The following is a 21,049-nucleotide window of genomic DNA, read 5'->3' as shown; positions in this document are numbered from 1 at the left end:
CCTAGACATTTACATGTATTATTTCAGATTTCCCCCAGGCTGTGAATGTGCCTGATTTACTAGTTCAGCTCCTTCAGAGGCGAGGTGGCAGTCAGGTTTTGCAAAAGCGTTTTTGAACCTTGATGGTTTCACTCCTGACTGTCATAATAATTACACCTTCCTCTGAGGGTAAGGACCTTTTCTACTCATCGGTTGAAACTCTGGTGAATCTGTAATGCATTGGTGCTTGAGGTTTAGCAGTATTCTGCATTTGTCCGTGCAAGTACGTCTAAACAGCAGTAGCATATCTGCGTCTAGAGACTTGAAGTCGCCCTCTATGCTGCTCTGGTATAGGAAAAAATACAGTTCCCTGAGAGCAGAGCAGTACTTGAAGGGAATCAGAAGTATTGGATTTGGTGGTTCTCAGTGATGTTTCTTGAAAGGTAAGAGTTTTTCTTGGGCAGGAAAGCTATATGCGAGATGGTATAGCAGACTATCCTTGATCATATCCAGACATGTATTCAGTAATACTGTTTTCCTGTGTAGGAGCATCTATACCAGATGTGACCAAAGTCCAGGCTAACCAGTATTCCTTCTTCAGCAGCCCGAGAGACAGTGCTCAGGAAGGTGTGCCTGGGATGAGGCACATCTCTCGGCGTCCTGGGCATATGCTGACGCTGCAGTTTTCCAAAACGCTGGAAACTTGGCAGTGTAATTTTGGTAGTAGGAAACTGCATTCACACTCTGTCTTGGAAATAATAAATGACCAGGCCCCAGCAAGTTGCAGAAACTCAACTTCCTCCCACTCTTAGCTAAGCTGACTGTACAAAGCATCAGCTGGAGGGAGTGTGACATGGAGGATTTGAGGAGTGTGAGGCCAAGTTCTCTGCCTTTGTGCTGCCCTCTCTGTGGGCAGAGCACTACTGGGTGGTGTGGGCTGGCTTCCTGGGTGCCTCTAAGAAGCGGAGAGCATTGCCAGGGTGCTGTGTGTGGTGCCTCTCTGCATTACTTACAGATTTTTAAGCTTTCGACTCCCTTTCTTTTTCCATTTGTTGTTTCATATAATCGCTTGGTTTCTCCTTTTGGGGTCCCCCTTTTCAGGGAGGGCTCTTGGGTTTTCTTAGGGTTATGCACCAGCATCCTCTTGTCTTTAAGTGAGAGAACCAGATGGAAGCATGCGGTGTTTCTCCCAAATAATCTTCCAGCCTCTACCAGGGTGCAGTTCAGGCATGTATGAAAAAGATGTTGTCTCTTTGTCTGTAATGCCTGTCGTCAGTCTTGTTTTTCCTCCTCCCGTGGATTTGTCCATTTTATTTTTAACCTCTGTAAACTCAGTGTCCACGAGGCATGTGGCAATGTTGCGCAGTTCATTTAGTGTGGGAAACGTGTTCGGCTTTTCAGACCTATTCTGAGTTCATTTCAGTGGTTGCCTCTGAGCTCTTCAACTAGAACAGTGTACAGTCATTATATTTACCTTCTCTGTGCTGCTTCTGATACACTTCTCTGTTATATCACTCCCCCTCACTTACCTCTACTCCAGACGCACGAGTTATAATTCATTTCTTATTATTAAACATCTTCCACATAGGAAATTTCTATGTCTTTGATAAGACTTGTTACTTTTTTTTAACCTTTCCTATTTTTGCAATATCCTGAAACAATACAGAAATCATGATTTGTATTTTATCTTGGAGAGTTGTTGACCCTTGGGGCTTTTTGAATTGTAATGGACTATTTGAAGTTAAGAGGCTCTACCTAAGAAAAATGTTGTAAATACAATACCACTTTCCTAGGTAACATATAGTAGTATGCCTGTTACATCGTTCACACATACCTAAGAATTGTAGTAAAAGTTCTTTTTAGTTCTCAGTCTGTATCTACAAATGGGATAGTGGTGAGGAGTGCTTAATGAAAGTATATTACTTTCCAAAATGTACTGGAGAACATTTGTTTGGATAATTATGAATAGGATTTTTCTGATAGCTGTACTGTTAGGTTTTAATTAAGGTCACAGTCCTGTCATGTTGTCTGTGTGAGTAAAATATTAATTCCCCACTTCTAAGAATTCTTCCTATAAAATGATACGATAGGGAACAAGAAGTCAAGAAGGGAAGGTGAGGACATTTAGGTCCACATGGTCTGCATCTACTGTGTATATAGCTTAACCAAAGAGTAGACCAATAAGTGGTAGAATGGCTTAGTTCTTTGAAGTAAAATAAAATAAAATACACAGATAACGAATACTGGTAACCCCTGTGTTGCTCTTATTTTTACACAGCAGAACTAACTACACTTGCCTTTTGTAATTGGTACTGTTAGTATGTTTCCAGAAGCTAGAGATGTGTTGATCAGTGAAAGCCCTTAGGAAAGGAGTTCATTGGAGGACGTCTAAGGTCAGCCGATAACTAAAAAAATCTGATTATCAGCCGAGATGTACATTACATACTAAGAAGAAATATTTAGAGCAGGCAGACACCTTTAAATAATAAACAAAGGATTTGTTCTTCTGAGAGAGATAATTTTAAAATGCTCTCTGAAAGTTTCTGCTCTGAAAAATCTCATTAGAGATGCCGTATACTGCCCCTGAAGGCTGGATACTGAGATATTAAAAGTAATAAAGTAAGTAATTTGCAGACCCAGCAATTAATAATTTTTATTAATAAAGTGAATGCAATTGATAACAGCTTGGGAGCCACTAAATTTGAGAATGACTGTATCATTTGCAATGTCTCTTCAGAGTGGACCAGCATTCTAAATACAAAGATTTTTCAATGTGCACATATTTTAGCAGATTTGCTTCCAACTGTGTATGGTTTTGTAGTCAACTAGCTTAAAATGTATATCAATCCGTAAACATTACTACTATCTTTACGTGGATATCAGGTGATCCTGGATATAAGGTGATCCCTCACCTCCATCCAACCCCTCATTTTTTGTTTTGCCCAGAAAGGGGAGAGGCACAGAGAGATGGAGAGGTGCATTTTTGGTGTAATTAAATTTGTATTTAAAGCCAGAGTTGCAGAACTATGTAGAACCGTCCCTGTAGTGCAGCTCCCCAAATGAAGATTTAACTCCATGTTCAAGCCAAGTGTGTTCGCTCTGTGTACTGAAGGGATATGATGTAACCAGACGTAACCTGCCACATTGCAGTGCTTGTGTTTTGGTCAAGTAGTAGTAGGCAAATACCGAGGGAGGGGTGGGGCATACAGCCCTTTGGTACCCTGTTAATGAGCTTTATGGCCCCTTTGAGAGATTGGTGGTATGCAAGGTCTGCTGTAAATTTGTAAAGGATTAGGAAATAGTTCTGCTGCATAAAACCCCCACATTTTTCTTGGGAGCCGAAACTTTTATTTTTGACTGTCCATTTAGCAGACAGTCAAATGGAATGGCCATTCTTAGTATACCTGATCATGATCTATCTGTTTTTGTTTAAAATGCACACCTTTAAGCTGTAGAGCAGATGTGGGATGTGAAATATTTTTGTTAAATTCTCAAACTTTGTTTGGATGTTTATCAGGAAAGTGATATGCCAATCCAGGAGCTACTTAGCCGTTACGGCTATGATGGTACCATTCCACTCCAAGAAGATGATGATGATGAAGATGATGATGAAGAAGAGGAGGAGGGAGAAGATGATGATGATGTTGATAATGATGACAACAGTGGCTGTAGTGGTGAAAACAAAGTAAGTGTTTACACTAATTTGAAACTGATTTTCCTACAGCCATTCTGTACTAGACAACCACTCAAGATGCCAGATCGTGGCAGAAGTAATGCATAATATAGTTGATTTCAGATGCTTTGTGTACTGAACTCTAATGTTTATTCTTAATTACCCAGCTGTATTTCTCTTCATCGCTCTTAATTTCATCTGTATCATTCCAAACTGTTGCTGCAGCAAATTAGGGTACATGTATACGTATAGCATCATGTAAGAAGGTATTGCACTTGTCCTTCAGAAATAGGCTAACTTCAAAACTGAAGTTGTAAATGCCTGAAGGTACCTTTGTAGATATGGCTGAATACTTGTCTCAGGATGAAAAGCTGATCTACTGAAACTCTGAACAGTGAATTGTGGAATTGAATTAAATGTGTCTCTGAGTATTGGAGATGGCTGCAATTTTTTTAGCTTTAGCATTTTAAATTGTATTTTTTCAGCCTGGCAGCCCTGGTTGTACTTAAGTTGTTAACTGAATCTAATGCTTCAAATATCTTTGCAAAATGTATAGTTTTGAATTTAGCATCTTTAAAATCCTCTTCTGTGTGCTCTTAAAATAAATTTTCTGATTTTAGAAGAGTCTTTTCTACTTGTGTATGTCGTACGTATTTGTAGCAATCCTGTCCTGTCATGGGCACAGCTGTAACTTCTCCATTACTGGTGGCATTCAGAGTTGCATCCTGAATTCCATTAAAATATGAAACCGTTTGTATTGTCAGTAACAAAAAAGCTTAGGCATTAATGGAAGTTGCATTACCTAATCTGGCTTTTAAAAGGGTACATTTTGTTCTTTGATGTCTTACCCATTTTAGAATCTCTGGAATGCGACACAGAGATGAGGAATGATATATCTGATTCAGAAAATGAAGTTCTTAGGATTTACAAACTCCCTTGACAGATGCTGTGAAAGATTGCTACTTGTATGGGTTGAATAGTTCAAAAAGAAGAAAGATACATAGTTATATTACATCCGAAAAGGTTCAAGAAGCTGGAGGGGGGGAGAAACTTACATAACATGAAGTATGCAAAATTAAAATAAGACACAAAAGTGGTTTATTTTGTTGTGCGTGGAGGTGTTCCTGAAGTCCCACTTTCTTCTTGTGTCCTTGCTTCTTAATTACTTCCTGACGCAGCTTCCATCTTCTGTGTTCTCATGACCTCCTCTGTAGTTCTCCAGTTCTTTTACTAGCTGATTTAAGATACTGCCTATCTTTTCTCTTAAATGGATGAAATCTCAGTGTCTGTCACTGCTGTTAGCAGCAAGAGGCATCATCTTTGTCCCTCTGTAGGGGACTAACACTTTGTAGCGTGCTGCAGAAGCAAGTGTGTTCCTGCCCGTCAGCAGCAACGCTTGACAGTTTGGCACCATAAACACAGCCAATGGGTGAGCTTAATTGCAGGCTTGGCACTGTGGCTGAATAGAATGTGTGTGTTCACCTATTCTACCCCAGTTTTGGTAGGGTTGGATCAAAGGTGGTGGGGAGGACGGGGCACAAAGAGAGCTAGTGAACCTGTTACAGTTGTTTGCCTCAGGGTACAGGAATGAGAGCTCTGAAATGCTTGCATGCACTTAGCAGAGAGGCAGTAAAATACATCTGTGGGGGTGGAATAATTTTATAAATCATTCAAGCTTTCTCTGCAAGTGCTCATCTTTCTACAGCTTATTTAGCTATACCGCGCTTAGCTATTTTCTATTTTTAATCTGCTTTAAGCTGCACATGTGATAATACTCTGGTTGCTGGTAAAGGTACACATAAACATGCACTGTGCCTAATGCATCTGTGAGAGAACTAGCGAGTATGAGTGCTTACAACATAGTCATAGAACACATAAAAGATATTGACAACATGCATTGAAATAAAAAATGCTAATTTTTTTTTAACCTTTATTATTTTAATTTTCCTTAATTGTAATAATTCCCATAGTTGTTGTGGTTTATGTTCTAATAAAGAAACTTGTTCTAAATTTTTGATCTTTTAATGACTCTATGTACGTACTCGAGTCTACTGATATGCTATTCCTGTGGGGTTGAACCACGCTATTGACATTAATTTTTATGGAAGGTACCATTTCCATTTGATTGAGAAAAGTATAGCCAGTAAATAATTCCTCCCCTTTTTTACTGAAAATTCATAAGGAAGGGTTTTAAAGACTGAAGTGAAATTTAAAGTTAAATGAAATTAAATGAAAACTGCAAGGATTTGCTTGACTAATTTAAAAAACTAGGCATGATATTTAATTGTGGTTCATATTTCTGATTTGTATGTTAGAGTCTGAGTGTTAAATTGATCTGCTTAAAATCCTGGTCAATAAATAATGTGATTGTTTAACACATTTGTTGTGGCTCAGTCTGGACAGGCCACAATCTAGACAGTCACTCCAAGTCAGATAAAAGATACTGGGATTTGATATATTGACAATTTTGGAAAAAATATGGCCGAAATAGTGTTTGTCACATACAAAGGATAGCTGATCTCCTGTTTGCTTTTTTATATTTAAGGAGGAGACCATAAAAGATTCATCAGGTCAGGAAGATGAGACACAGTCATCTAATGACGACCCAGCACCATCTGTTGCTTCTCAAGATCCACAGGAGATAATTCGCCCTCGTCGATGTAAATATTTTGATACAAGTATGTACAGTTTAGTACTAAGCACAGTAAGCTCAATATGATTGACCTTTGGTTAAGAACTGCTTGAGTTAACATAGTATTGTTTCTGAAATACGCATGTTGATACCTATAAACATTTGTTTGTTCTCTTTCATAACACTGCTCTTGATTATCCTTATGCTCAAAATAATAAGCAACAAAAAAGTCCTATTTTTAGCTGAATGCTAAATCTTCTCTGCAGATAAGGGACTCTGTATAAGGACAGTAGATATTCTCTCTTCTTAAAAGAAAGGATTAAATTTGCGAAAAAATTTAGATTTCTACAGTTTTGAAAAAGCAGGCTCTCAGACATGACACTACTCCGAGTGTTGTAACAGTCCAGTTTGTGATCCTGCAAACTGGTTTGTATGGATGTGCCCTTCAGAAAAATTTTCTTGTACATGGAGTCCAGGTGCGGTAAATGACTGTTTAGTATGGTATTACCTTACCATCATAGTTTCAGCTGCCAGTTCATACTAAGGACATAGGTAAAAATATTTGCAAGTAGGAAATGAACTGTTCCAACTAGATAATTGCTGCACAGTGTGTGGTTGTCATGACAAGGCCCGGTGACACCAGTTTATGTACTCATTGAAAGAAGGTGAGAGTCCAACTGAAGGAAAAAGTAAAACCTGAATTTTTTTCAGATTAGATTTAGATTTCTTCAAGAAATAGAACCCCAGATTTCTTCAAGATCACTAACACAGAAAACAAGAGCAGTGAAATCTGAAAAAGGCCAATGGATTGTTAAACGTGAAATAATGAAGGGGAAGATAACAATGAGGAAAATTTGCTTCAAGAATTCCACATTTGATACTGTTACCAGCATTGTGGACTGAGTATTTTCTCTCTTGTTTTGTTTAAAAATTGATTTTGCATCCATTTGATACTGTTGAGCTAGTGTTATGTAGCTGTCCCTTTAGAAACTCACTTCTGTGGCAGTCTTACTTAATGGGATCTGAACCTTTTAGTGTTGAGCTATCATCAGGGCTGTTTGGACAACAGATATCTTACCTTTCTTTGATGGAAGTGACTGTCGCCGATGTTTGGATTCCTACTGTTCTATGTTTTAACAAACAAAAGTTAAAGCAAAGGTTCCTTATGATACCTTATACTTGATACTTAATGACATTGTAGAAATGCCATTTTCTAATCTGCAGTTTGTTTTAATCCAAAAATGCCAAGGAACCTCAGCATGTAGCTGTGCAGAGGATTTGCTTGTATCTTAAATGAGCTCTATTTTTTAAACATAGCATTAGCATAATGCACGTGGATTGCAGTAGGTTTTGGTTTTTTTACAATGTTCAGCTGTGTATAGAATGTAATTTAATGTACAAATAATTTTAGTGCTGATATTATCACTTGCTATACATAAACCAGATATTGCAGTTGCTTTCACTATGTTGCGAAAGGCAACTAGCCTATATCATAAAGAGCTTAAAATTTTTGTCAGTCCTTATCCGAAATGATCTATTTTAAATGCTGCTGTGCATCTCTGAGGAGTACATCTAAGCCTACTAAATCCCAGTAAGACTGAGAAAAGCACACTTGCAGATTTCTTGCACCTTGTGCTGTGGTCTACCTTAAATTCAGTGACAGCTGCTGTAAGGGAAAAAGAACAGCAGTAACTAAGCTAGGAGCTCATTGAAAATGGTGTTGAAACCCACATGTGGATGCTGAACATCCACATAAAAATACTTTCAGAAAGTAACTGTTCGTAGTAAATTTGGCTGTGGATCATCTCAACTGCTTCAAAGCTGGGTGAGGGAAAGCAAATTTTAATTAGGTAGTAGTAAAATTGATGGATGTATTCATTTGTGCCATAACTTTTCAGAGCCTGTTGTGTGTCTTAATCCGTTCTAAATGTGAACATTGGGAGGGTCATTTTTTTAAAGTTGTCAGTATTGAAACATTCAGTATTGTCACTAAAACTGCCATTTGCACTTGTGTGGTGTTAGATGAGATGATAGTGAGGCAGAGCAGGGCTGCTGCGCAGCTGGAGGCTGGCGGGATGAGAGGCTGGGCTCACGTGCCCCCGTCACCCTTTGCGGTGCTCCCAGGAGCTGGCTGTGACGTCCGGGCTGCCGCGCTCAGCCCGCTTTGCTGGAGGCTGGCATTGGCATGCGCGGGCCCCATCACAGCTCGTTTTGTGTAAACGTTTGAACGATTTCTTGTAGATAGTGAAATAGAAGAGGAATCTGAAGAAGATGAAGATTACATTCCCTCGGAAGACTGGAAAAAGGTAAATATTAAGGGCTGTTAAAAAAGTCTGTGTTTCATGAATGTTGAGTTGATCTGTTTCCTAGTAACTCTGAGCTCTATAGACCACCCAAATCCTCTCCAGTTTTTCCCCATAAATATAAGAAATGCTAAAGACCTCCCCAGATAGTCAAAAATACATTTCCATATCATGCCTGTTAACTGTATTTTTAGATTCTGAGCAATGAAAGTTTTAAGGGGTAAAAAAAGATGTGGTCATTCTCTTGTTTACTGACAAAAAACATCACAGCGGCCGTTGCTTAACTTCTTGTTTCTGTTATTTCAAAACAGGAAATCATGGTAGGCTCTATGTTTCAAGCTGAAATTCCAGCTGGCATATGCAAATACAAAGAGAATGAAAAAGGTGAGACTTAGCACTATTAACATTATCGCTGTGTTTGAGATTATTTTGTAATGGGGAGAAATAAAAGATTTGATTGATGTCATGTGTCTTGCAAAATGAAAGAGCTCCTTCAAGTGAAAAACAGAACCATCGTCTCAAACTAGAGTTCATCCTGTACTTTACCATCAGAGCTTGAGTCTTGGAAGGGGAAAAGGAAGATTATATTGCTGGCCTATTGCCTATTAACTCTTGCATTCTAATTTGGTAATGTACACAAGCTTTCTATGTAGCTTATGTTAACCTCTTCACCTAGTATATTTAGTTTACGTAAAACAAAATAGATAATAAAGAATTGTGTTGCTGGAATTGGATTAACATGTTAAAAGAGCCAAAATGGTACCAGCAGCTTTGATTTTCACATTTTATAACTCTTCGATCAGTATGACAGAACCTCTTGTTCTACTTCTGGGGTTTTTTCCAGGAACTTTTTCCTCCCTCGCAACCAGAGCCTCTGGCTGTATGCTGTCAATATAATCAAGTCAGGAAAGGTAGACCCAGCTGTGAGCTTAAAAGAAGCAAATTTTCCTGCTCATTCAGCCCATTACTAAGAATTTACACTGCGGGTCAGTTTGAGACTCCGGCTTTTGTAGTTTTATGTAAGTTACTTTTTCAACTAACCAGCACAAAACTGGGTGCCTTCCTAGAATCCAAGTATATACTCAAGTAGTAGCAGTTGTCTTGCTTCAAGCTCCAGGTTGCGGTAGCTATGCTGTAGCCTGATCTAGCTAGAAACCATCTAAAAAGAGCATCAGTCCTGCTATTTGATTTAGAGCAGGCTCACACTGAAGCTGACACATTCTGTCATCTCTGCACTTCATAGACAGAGAGGTTGAAGAGAATGTAATTTAAAACTACGTGAGAGGTCGGGAGCTTCCATTAAAAATAGAAAATGGCAAATTAGAAAACATCTGCTTTTTAGCTGTGAAGAAGTTGCTCTTTGCACGCTTTCCTGCTTCTGTCTGAAAATAGAGCTTGAACTATGTATTTGCCTGAGATGCAGTAAATTACGCTTTACTGGTCAGTCAGCTGCTTTTCCTGGTATTTACTTAGCTTTAAATGGCTTCTGGCCTCCAATAATTAAAAAGATATAGCTGCTTTGTGCATTGCAGTAATCTATATAAACCAGTTTTTCATAGTCTTGCACACTACTCTCTGCAGAACAGAGAACCTACGTCATAGGCAAAAACCATTGAGAGGAAAAGTTAGGGCTATTCTAGTTTCATATACCAGTGGGATTTTATATCTTCTGCCACATCTTTCCTTTCTGCTGTGTTTTGGATGTAATCTTTGATAGGACTCCAACTGGAATATTAATGAAACTTAAAAAGTTGAAAAATAAATGTCTGAGACTATGTATTTAGTACTTTCATGTACATATCCCATCATCCTAGTTGTTCTCTAATGAAGGGGAAATTCCCAAACACTAAGAAGGCTAGTCCCTTCATATCCAGTCCCATAAGCAAAAGCACAAAAATGCTAGAACTCTCAGGAATAACCACATTGCTTTTCAGAATGCGTTCTGACATGCTGTTGTGAGGAAAGAATGACCATGTAATCTACACTAAGCTAATTACAGTGGACTGGCTCTCTGAGAAGTATTCCTGGGAACCAAATTAGCTGCTACTAAACAATTTCAGCTTATTAAAAATCTACAAAATTAAAAGATGTTTTCAGAAGGCTTGGACTTGAAAATCGAAGGATAGCCCTGAAAACTGAAAGGTGCTCAAGCTGCTTTGAGACTTACTGACTGCTGTCATTCATAAACATCGCAGTGTACTTAGCTTGCATCGTTAAGGGTGGCTCAGAACCCATTATCGGTTATCTCCTGAAAAGAATTGTTGCTTCTGCTGGAGTTTGTATCCCAAGATACCTAGAATCTTTTTCTTAAATGAGCAACCAAACATCAGATTAGGACTAGCTTTTGGAAAAAAAGAGCTCCCAGAAAATTGTTGGGAGCTGTTTCCAAAGAGTATGTCGTTGGTAAAATGGAGCTGTCTTTCTTTGCAGGACACTTAATAATTTTCCTTACCGGTTTTGTTCTTTTATTTATAGTCTTTCATGTTAAAAATAATTTTTTTCAAGTGGAGATGCACCTAGCTGCTACTCTGACCTTTCCACCTGCACAGAATGCTACCGTATCTTCCCCTCCTGTGCTGACCGTGCTTTCCCAAGTGCTTGCTCCTTCTTTCTCTTGTTGAGTAAGAGTCAAAGGTGCTCACCGAGCTAATGGAATCAATGTTAAGGTTACTTTCTTGCTGGTTTTTGTAAGGTTATCTTTCATTGAGGACTGAGACACAAGCAAGGTCTGGATACTTTTCTGATTCTGTTTTTTAAAAACCTGAATTTTACTTTATTTTGCTGTACTGGTATTTTAATCCTGTAAAGCTTGTAGGTTCTTCAAAATAAAAATGGGAGATAATTCAGAGGATATACCATTTGGCCATGGTCCTCCCATAAACTTCCATTTACTATGGCTTTCCTGGTCTGAAAGCTCGTGCAAAAGCTCTGAAAAAACAGTAGAGATTTGGTAGTAGTAAAATTCAGCGATGTTTACCTGAATTATTTTGGTTTAGAAAGTATTTCTTGGAAATAGTAGGAAGGTCTTAGCAACGTTTCCTTTCAGGAGCTGTTTGACTTCAGAATGCCTGGGTGTCATCTTCCTTGGAGAAGTAGTGGACCCTGTTGCTGGCTTTTGCCAGCCATGTTAGCTGAGACTTTTATATTTAGCGGTCCAGACACCTGGTAGCGTTTTTAGCACCATTTTTGGTGGTGCGCTTTTTGGTTTTATGTGACTGATCCTAATCGTCTTGCAAGAAAACAGATATCATTAGTTTCTGAAATAGTTTTCCATGTCTGCTGGCTGCCGTCAGCAAAACTGCTGCTTAGGGAAAAGGCACGCTGGATGGATCTTCCAGGGACTGTGTCGGGCAGTGCTGCTACCTTGTGATTCAAATGGCCTCAGGGGGAGGACCGGGAAGGTGGAGTTTCTGGAGTTTCATAAATGGGTCCTAGAATCTAGAGCACTGATTATGCCAGAGATTTGAAGACAATATAAGGTATAGTATCCTAGTCATTTGGATCACTGCATTTGTGAGACTACCTTTTACCTGTCCTTGTGTGTGTTCTGCATTAACGTTGGTGCTCTAATGATCTTCCAAGGTTTCATAATCACTAGCTTCATAAGAGAGAATAAACTTCTATATTGTTGTTTTAGCTTGTTTTTCTTTCTCCTGTGGTTAATTCAGTGTACGAAAATGATGACCAGCTGCTGTGGAATCCTGACTTCTTACCTGAAGAAAAAGTGATTGAGTTCCTAAATGAAGCATCAAGGCGTACGGGAGATGAGAAAGGCCTAGATGCAATTCCTGAAGGATCACACATTAAAGACAATGAGCAGGTATGTAAGAGTAATTAGAATTTGTAGTTTAATATTGCAGAATTAATTATCCCTTTATTTTATTTTATTTTACTCCCAAGAATTAAAATTGCTTTTGAAACAGCTTTATTATTCCTTGGGGAAATAGAAGTGTGATGGGTTTTTTTCCTCTCAACAAATATTAAACTGTTAACTTAGGTTTAACATTGCTTTATGTATCAGTGCATTATTTTGTATATAAATAATTGTGTATGAATGATTTCTGGTCTTTCAGTTACAGATTTTTTTAAAGCTATATGAATGCATACTTACTTTTTTTCTTCATACAAAAAAAACCCCATCAATTTTACAAATGTATCCAGTGGATGAAAATGTTAAAATACTTTACCTGGATATATACTTGGTTATGTAATTAGAGATTTGGAAATTTAACAGAGGAAATATAATTTAAGACAGTACAAAGACATATTACATTCATTCAAAGAGTTTATTTTTAATCTTTTCTTAATAGGTATTAGTGATTTACTAAGTATGCTTCTGTGGCACAACATATATTGAGTGGTATCTAGAATGCTAAATGTGTGTCTTTTCATCTTTCCAGGCATTGTATGAACTCGTTAAGTGCAATTTTGATACTGAAGAATCATTACGAAGGTTGAGATTTAATGTAAAAGCAGCCAGAGGTGAGCATACACTGAAAGTTAAGTTTATATTGTTGAACTCTCATTTTATTTGTTACACAGATAGTGGGTTTTGCTGTCAGCAGACTGAGCTTGACTACATGTAAGTCTTAAATATCAGTGCCCATTTAAATGCAACCTTCAGTGAATCCCTTACTGTTCCCTGAGAAAATGAAATTAGCAGATGTAGTATAAACAGGTACATGCTCAGAGAGGGCGTGTAAATTAACTTCCTGTCAGTGGAGCTTGATATAAATATCTGTGACTTTAATAAGAAGTTAAAATTTAAAATTACTTCTTGGTGATTGTGCATTGCTGAATTCTGCATTTCTTGGGCATTTTGTTCTTTGTTCTTCTAGACCTTTTCAGTCATCAAAGTTAATGGAACAAACATAAAATATAAAATGAAATAATTCACAATTCTAAATAAAGGAGAATGAGCATCTAAATCTTTTATTTAAAAAAGTATTACACTAAAAAGACCCTGGTCTTAAAGATGCTTTTGGAGCCTTAAGCACTTCCTGTTTTGATATTGATCTTTATACTCAAAGGAACAAGAAACTAAGAGAAGGCACAAGTTATTTTCCTTGCACATTGATCTGTTGGTTCTGCGTTCAAACCTATGGCTTCTCCAGAGTTTACTGTGCAAATCACAAGACAAGAATGATCAAATAGAGAAGATTAGTTTGTTCTCCCGCTATTTTAATCCTTATTTATTCATGACCTTAAGAATCAATAAGGCCAAATTACATTAAGTTCTTAGAAGTGTGGCTGAAAGTTATTAGGGGTTTATTCTGGCTTCAGTGGGGCCAAGATTTCCCACCTAATAGTGTGAGCAGCACAGTTTCTTTTTCTCTGTAACTGGAATTAACAGCCTATCATTACTGGCTCTTGCCCGCAGTAAAGAAGCTCTTATTCCTCCTTCCTTTTCTCCTGCTTCTTCCAAATACCAGCAACCAGTTTGAGTCCATAGTATGAACTCCTCCATGCTGTGTCCTGGCTTGAAGGATACCTGCTTCCTATGGTTCTAGGGGCAGCATGGTGAGACCAAGTTTCTAAGCCCTTCTTCCTCTTTCTGCTGCCTAGTTATTTCCCCCATGCGGCAGGGTTGGAGTTACGGACCATTTATAACAGCCCTTACCGACTAGCTACGTAAGGCAGCCAAGTCTCCCACCTACTCACTAGAAGGGAGAATTTTCATTTTTGTGCTAGTAAGTGAAATTTCTGGAGGTGGTTCTCATTTAGTCAGCAGATGGTGTAAGAAACTTGAATACCACATATGTTTTCTGTCACTTTAAGTTTTCTTTTATTGACCGTATGCTTTTTTGTTAAGTATTTTCTTTATTGCATTTCCTTGCTATAGAAGAATTATCTGTTTGGACAGAAGAAGAATGCAGGAACTTTGAACAAGGACTGAAAGTCTATGGCAAGGATTTTCATGTGATTCAGGCAAATAAGGTAAACACTGATGTTGTGTAGTTCTCACTTCTTTTTTTAAAGCAATGTAATTGTAAATAAATTCTTATCCTCAATTTCCTTCACAAATTACTGTATTTACTCCTTCTAATTTTTACTACATATATGTCCAGATTGATTTGTCAAAGTCCAGAAATCCTCTGTAACTGTGGCTGTGAACCTTAAGTTCAGAAAAGTGCAAAAATCCTGCTGCGCATACATATGGGAAGATCTGCATCCCGAGAGTCTTATTCTGGTCTTGAATAGACTGGTGAAGCAGACTTGAATCTTTCTCCTGAAGCTGTTTCTTGCGGCACGTCACGATATCTTCAGTATTCTTAGAAATACTGTTAAACTTTGCATTTCAATTTCTAGGCCTCTGAAATTTTGAGTCAATAGTTTCCACTATTTGCTATGTTGTATAAAGAAGCATTGACTTTGAATTTCACACCTTTTGATTTAAATGGTAGCTTTTTGCCAAAAATGTATTTAAATTCATCAAAATTTGCATGGCACGTATTTCCTAGGTACGAACAAGATCAGTTGGTGAGTGTGTAGCATTTTATTACATGTGGAAGAAATCAGAGCGTTATGATTTCTTTGCGCAGCAGACCCGATTTGGAAAGAAGAAATACAATCTTCATCCTGGTGTAACGTAAGATGTGCATTATTTTTATGTGCTTTTACGTGTTGGATCTAAATCTTTATTTTATACTGCTCTAATCTGAAATGGTATGACAGCCTAGGGATTCCAATTTGCAGCAGGAAAACAGCCAAGGTGTAAGAAAAGCTTACTAGTGCGTATAATGTAATTTTTAGAATACATTTATTTGGAATAAGGCCAACAATTTGCATTGAACAGCTTTTTGATTTAGTTTGTTTTCTGTTTAAATGTTTCACAAATGTAACTGCTGCAAATATGTGGAATTTTTAAAATGCTTGTTTTACTTTAAAGACATCTTTTATACAAAGGCGTTAGTCACAAGTTTCAGGTGGGATTTGTGGTACATGCTGTAGTATACAACTCTTGAAATGTATTGTTTGGCAAGAATTCCGGCCAACACAGTACTCCATACCAGGGCTTTTTTGGGTGTATATAGCTCCTTTCCCCATTCACGTCTCTACTAGGCAAAGAGGGAAATGTCTGTGCATAGCTGTATATTTTCCTCCCTCAAATCTGAGCAAGTGAGCCAATGTATTCTTCTGCCCTTCATTCCAATGCTATGACTTTCCGCTGACGTTCTCCAAGTCTTTTTACTATTATTTTTTCTTCTCATTTGTTCCTGGCTTTTCTGTTTATCCTTCTTTTTAATATTGTTTCTTTAAACATTTTAGAACTGTATGTTGGACCGCTGAAGTGAACTTGCAGTATGACATTAAGAGTTGCCATCTGTGGCTTTGTAAAGTAGACTGTTACAGAGAAGCACCCAATGCTGCTGGATTTTCTTAACCAGTTGTTAGGGACTGTCTGTCTCCCTCTCTTCTTCCATCTGGGTTGTTTTTTTTTTTCCGTTTTTGCCCAAATTAGTAGACGTTTTTGGTTGTTAATCACTTAAAACATTCTCTGATTCTTTTGCAGTTGACTGCATATGGTGATCAGAAGAAGTGTCATTAAGGATTGTGCTTGTCTATTCTTGAATGCTTTTGCAGATAGATGTGGGAATTTAGGGTGCAGTATCAGTTCCAGAATAATTATGTGTGAGGATATGCTGTTTCTGGAGTTAATCCAGACTAATACCGTATGTAGAAGGGCTTTACCAACCTTTGTTTAAATCTTTCGTAAGAGATTTACTATTAGTGACCTGAATTGTAGGACTGTAATAGATGTCAGATATGGAAATGTCTTATCTTTAACTCTGAAGTTTTTAATTTGCTTTTAACTTTACCCCTTTTGAGGTTGTACGTGCAGAAAACTTACTTACTTTAATGGTATGTTATCACTGCCACAGCAAATTGCAAGAGCTTAGCATGAACCTGCCTGAGAGCATCACCTTGAAAACACAGTCCACAACATCACAGCATATTGAAGTTTCTGCTTGTGCATGATCTTATGGGACTTAGCATAAGCACAGGCTGAATTTATATAAGCTGGCTGCAGTGATTGGTCAACAAATACGTAGTTGCTGTGGGCAAACCATATGTGGGCCAGTTAACACAGGAGATCTTAAAGTGTTAACTTTGCAAGATAAGTCTGTGCATTTCAAAAGATACAAAATGTCACAAATGATACAAAATTGGTCACACTTGCAGCATATGCAGTGAATATTTTTGTACAAATAACACCAATCCTTTACACAGCAAGAGCAATGCTGAATGTGCTGTTTCTGTTGTGTAGAGATTATATGGACCGTCTCCTGGATGAAAGTGAAAGTGCTGCTTCCAGTAGAGCTCCGTCCCCTCCTCCTACAACTTCCAACAGCAGCACCAGCCAGTCTGAAAGGGAAGACAGCACAACCAGCAACAGTAATCAGAATGGTAAGTGTGTTCCCTGTTCCTACTAAACAGAGTTGCCAAATCATCGGAGATGACAAGCCAAATGAGAAGTTCAGCTTGCCACTTTTAAATATATTCCAAGGTGTTAGTTAGCAGCTTTAAGTTAAAAATGTTTTTTAAAAAAGCTACATTGGCATTTAGCCAGAGGTCACATATTGAAGATAAATCTCCACTAGAATCTGCCTTTTAAATGTAAACAATCTGTTATTGTCTTCCCCATGCTAGTGCAGCGCAATGCTAACTTTGCGAGGAGTCCCGTGGAGGATATTTGAAACAACTGAGATGGGAACTGGGTTATCACGCAGCACACTAGTGCTTCTCTGGTGCTTGGCTCAGGAACACGGTTAGCTATTCTTACCAGATGTGGGGCATTAAAGGGCAGTTAGGAATGGGAGAAGAGCCAGGGTACGATCACTTGAGAAGGAAGAAAACCTCAAAAGCAAAGGAGAGCCGTTCCGAAGGAGCTGAAGTGAAAGCAGTAGCAAGAGGAGGGGAGGACCTTTTGGGGGCTGAATCAGATTGTGAAAGTCGAGTGGAAGCTGCAGAAACTGCCCAGGTGAGGACAGTCCACCTGCAGCTTGTACAGTTAGGGGATTTCTTGGCTGCTGTTGCTTGGAAGGGCTTCCATAAACTCCCTCGTGTATGCAGATAAATCACTCATTCATCACACAGTGAGGATACGGAGAACAATATTGGCTTTTTAGTTCAATGGGACTAGTTAGACTTCTGCTTTATTGACCTCTCACAGATTGTTCTGTTACTGCTTACGCTTCTATTCTTTCTCACGGTATGTCTCTGTAACGCAGGGGTGTCTGCTAATGGGCCAGGTGAGATACCAAATAAAGATGAAGCAAAAATTGAAGGACTGCATGTAAATGGACCTACCAGTGGCAAGAAAACACCTCACACAGATCTGGATACAAATGGGTATGAAACTGAAAACCTTTCCATTGACCCAAAACTTGCTCATTCAGCTTCAAGAAACGAAAATGATTTTGAAGAAAAAAACGAAAGACCTTTAAAAAGAAGAAGAATTAACAGCAATGGGAAAGAGAGTCCAGGTTCTTCAGAGTTCTTCCAAGAAGCAAACTCACATGGGAAGCTTGAAGAACTAGAAACTTTGGATGACTGAATACGAGGAGCTGATTTTATTCCTTGGAGTAAATTTTGGGTGTCTAAAATTTTCAGGGTTGATGGGTTACCTTACAAAATCCAGTTCCATAAAACAATCTGCTGAGATTTTTTCTATACACCTTCTAGTTGGCTCTTACGATCTGATTGTTTGGTTTTTTTTCAGTGCTGAAAAGCAGTAGGAGAATATTCCATTTCTCAGAGCTGGCAACTGTAGTTCTGGGAACTCTTAAGGCTCTTAAAAATATTTGAGAAACAAATCAGTGAGTTTCTGCAAAAATACTCCCAGCCTAATACATTAAAGAAACTTCTGTGTGTAATACACCATTTAAGCATTGTACAAGTGAACAAAACATCCTATTTGAAGCAGGGGGCTGGTTCAAATGTTGCAGGAAGTTAAAATGAAATACAGAATGCCAAGACACACATCAGAGTAGGCACAGAGACTTCCACTCATGCTAGCGAGAGGAAAGTGTCATCCCACTGTTAAGGAACCCTTATGAATCCTGAAAGTTATGAGCACAACTATTTTTATATATAGAAGTTTTAAAAGGTAAATAAATAAACCAGGTCAGGTTTGTGTATGTAAAATTGTTGACATCAATGATGTCTTTCCATATTCTTTATCTGGGCTAAAGAAATACATTCTGTATTTTTCCAGATTTCTTTGTAGCCTTTGAAAGATTTTTACAGTACTTATGTCTTGATTGAACTGTCCTTTCTTAAAACAAAAGCTTGTATAATTTTCTTAACTTGTACAGTTGGTAAACTTTTATGAGAGAATTGATATCCTGAGTCTAATGTCAGCTTCATTTTATTTTGCTGAACTCTTTTCTAAAAAAAAAAATCAACAAAAAAATCCCAAACCAAACCAATTGACTTAAAAAATGCTTATTAGTCACCAATATGTTACTTTCTTCTCAGAAAACAGTAAACAATTAACATCCAGAATAGTTAGAAGTCATTTGATTTTGAAAACATGTTTTTTCTTACTTCTGTTTTATGGCAAATAGTGACGCTAAAAATTTGTTAAGCATGATGCTTGCATTGCACAAATTTTCTTGCTTTCATTATACATTTTCTCATTTTATTTTGAGCTCAGATAGATTTCACGTCAGCCAAATGCTTAAGTTTACTAAACCTTGTTTGCCACGATCAGGTGTTAGGTTATCCGTTGATTTATTTTCAGCCTATCTATCATCTACATTTCACTGAGCACAGGAAGGGTAGGAAATGGGTCAAGTGATTCTGGCTGTACGGGTTAGAAATGGACGTGCAGCTGGTAACCTGCTGCCTGCGCTTGAATTTCTGAGAACTAGTGGACCTGATACGGATGGGTATCTTTAGTGGGAGCTGAAACATCACGTACACATACTTGGTACAGCATATGCACATATATACATTCAGTATATAGAGACTCACGTGTGCAAGAAGTGAGAATAGGTATGGATACCTATTTTAAGATTAAAGTGGGAGAAACGAAACTTCTTTGCAAATGCATGGAGGGGGTGCTGCTCACCCTCTCACTAGCATAATTTGAAACCCTACGGTTTACATCCATGAAATAGAAAGATTTTTAATAGCGGTGTTTGTTTTTTTTAATTTTTGTTAAGCCACAGCTACACATCTACTATATTAAAAATAGGAAAAATTGTTCATTTGTATAATTTATAATCTTGTCTCCTCCTCCTGTGGCTTACAGGTGTACTGTTCATTTTAATTGGTTATTTTTACTTGACGTTTATGAGTCTTTACAATTCCAGTTTTAAATGTACGATCCTATGGTTTGAACCTAACGTATCAACCTAAAAAAACCAACTGCTAAGGGTTTTGTTTTCTTCTTCAACTACGTGTACTTGGACTTTATGGTCATTAATGAGCCAACTCCTCTGGATCCGGCCTGGCTCCATCACCATGACGAGTTACTGGAGTGTATTAACCTGCTGTTCCCAGAAATGTTGTGAATGATCCGCTCTGACTGGTTCAGCCGTCGTGCAGCAGTTGACATCTGCCTAGAATTAGACAGCAATTTATGTGGGGAGGCACAACAGTAAGGTTTGCTAACGTATGGCCTGCATTAATCAATTAATTAATTGATTGCTTTAGCGAGAGGTTGCTGTTAACTTTGCAATCTGGTTTATTAACGGAAACCCAAAGTATCACAGCCTTATATCAAAGATGGTCTCAAGACGGTTTCAGACTGAGGGCAGTGCTTCTGAGAGTCTTTGCAACTAGAGTCCTATTTTCAATTTTATTTTTATGCATTTTTGTTTGCAAGTTGGAAATATTTCCAAAAATTTATAGGAAAGTTTATAAGTAAATTGTCTCAGGCTTGTGTGTGAAATACAGCACTGTGTATATTTTCAGGAATGTTGCTTTGTTTTATATCTTACCTTTTTTTGGTGATCTATACATAGAAGAGACCTGACATTCCATAATCAACAAATATGTAATGCTCAGCTAGACTTTTAAGAATATTTAATTATAATTTACATTTTGTTTATGCTGGTGTTTTATACAGTACTTTGTTCATGTTCTTCAAAATGCAGCCACTATAACTTGATTAAGTCATTGCACTACTAAAGCTATTTAAAATTCTAGAAATATAGTAACTTTGATTTCATTCAGAAAGCTTTCAGTACAGTTTGGAGCCCAGAAGTGTTCGAACGTGTTTCCAAACTGCGCTGAAAAGATCACAACTTGCATGTGACACTTGGGTATGTTTTTTCAAGCGCTATCGTGATGGCTTCGGCTGGAGCGGGTGTCCTGGATTCATGAAGTGCTTTAAGACTGCAGCCTGAACGGAGAATCCAGTTCAACAGAATAAATCCTTGCTGGGCTTGCTAAAGGATTAAACGTGATAGTAAAAAAACAACTACACACACACACACACAGACAAAATTT

The 21,049-nt window shown here is 38.0% G+C and overlaps 1 protein-coding gene across 1 annotated transcript in view; it reads left to right on the top strand.

Moving 5' to 3' along the window:
• The window catches only part of MIER1 (mesoderm induction early response 1, transcriptional regulator), a 22,264-nt gene extending 3,281 nt beyond the window's left edge, over nt 1-18,983 (top strand). Inside the window, exons 3-12 of the mRNA XM_009575183.1 lie at nt 3,497-3,664; nt 6,198-6,330; nt 8,526-8,590; nt 8,899-8,971; nt 12,256-12,407; nt 12,988-13,069; nt 14,430-14,524; nt 15,049-15,176; nt 16,857-16,996; nt 17,821-18,983. Coding sequence (XP_009573478.1) covers nt 3,497-3,664; nt 6,198-6,330; nt 8,526-8,590; nt 8,899-8,971; nt 12,256-12,407; nt 12,988-13,069; nt 14,430-14,524; nt 15,049-15,176; nt 16,857-16,996; nt 17,821-18,146 — 1,362 coding nt within the window. The 3' untranslated portion in view covers nt 18,147-18,983. The remainder of the gene's footprint in view (nt 1-3,496; nt 3,665-6,197; nt 6,331-8,525; nt 8,591-8,898; nt 8,972-12,255; nt 12,408-12,987; nt 13,070-14,429; nt 14,525-15,048; nt 15,177-16,856; nt 16,997-17,820) is intronic.
• The last annotated feature ends 2,066 nt before the right edge of the window (nt 18,984-21,049 follow it).

The sequence above is a fragment of the Fulmarus glacialis genome, unplaced genomic scaffold, assembly GCF_000690835.1.
Source record: "Fulmarus glacialis isolate BGI_N327 unplaced genomic scaffold, ASM69083v1 scaffold12263, whole genome shotgun sequence".
Lineage (NCBI taxonomy): Eukaryota > Metazoa > Chordata > Aves > Procellariiformes > Procellariidae > Fulmarus > Fulmarus glacialis.
This window is presented reverse-complemented; position numbering and strand designations above follow the sequence as displayed.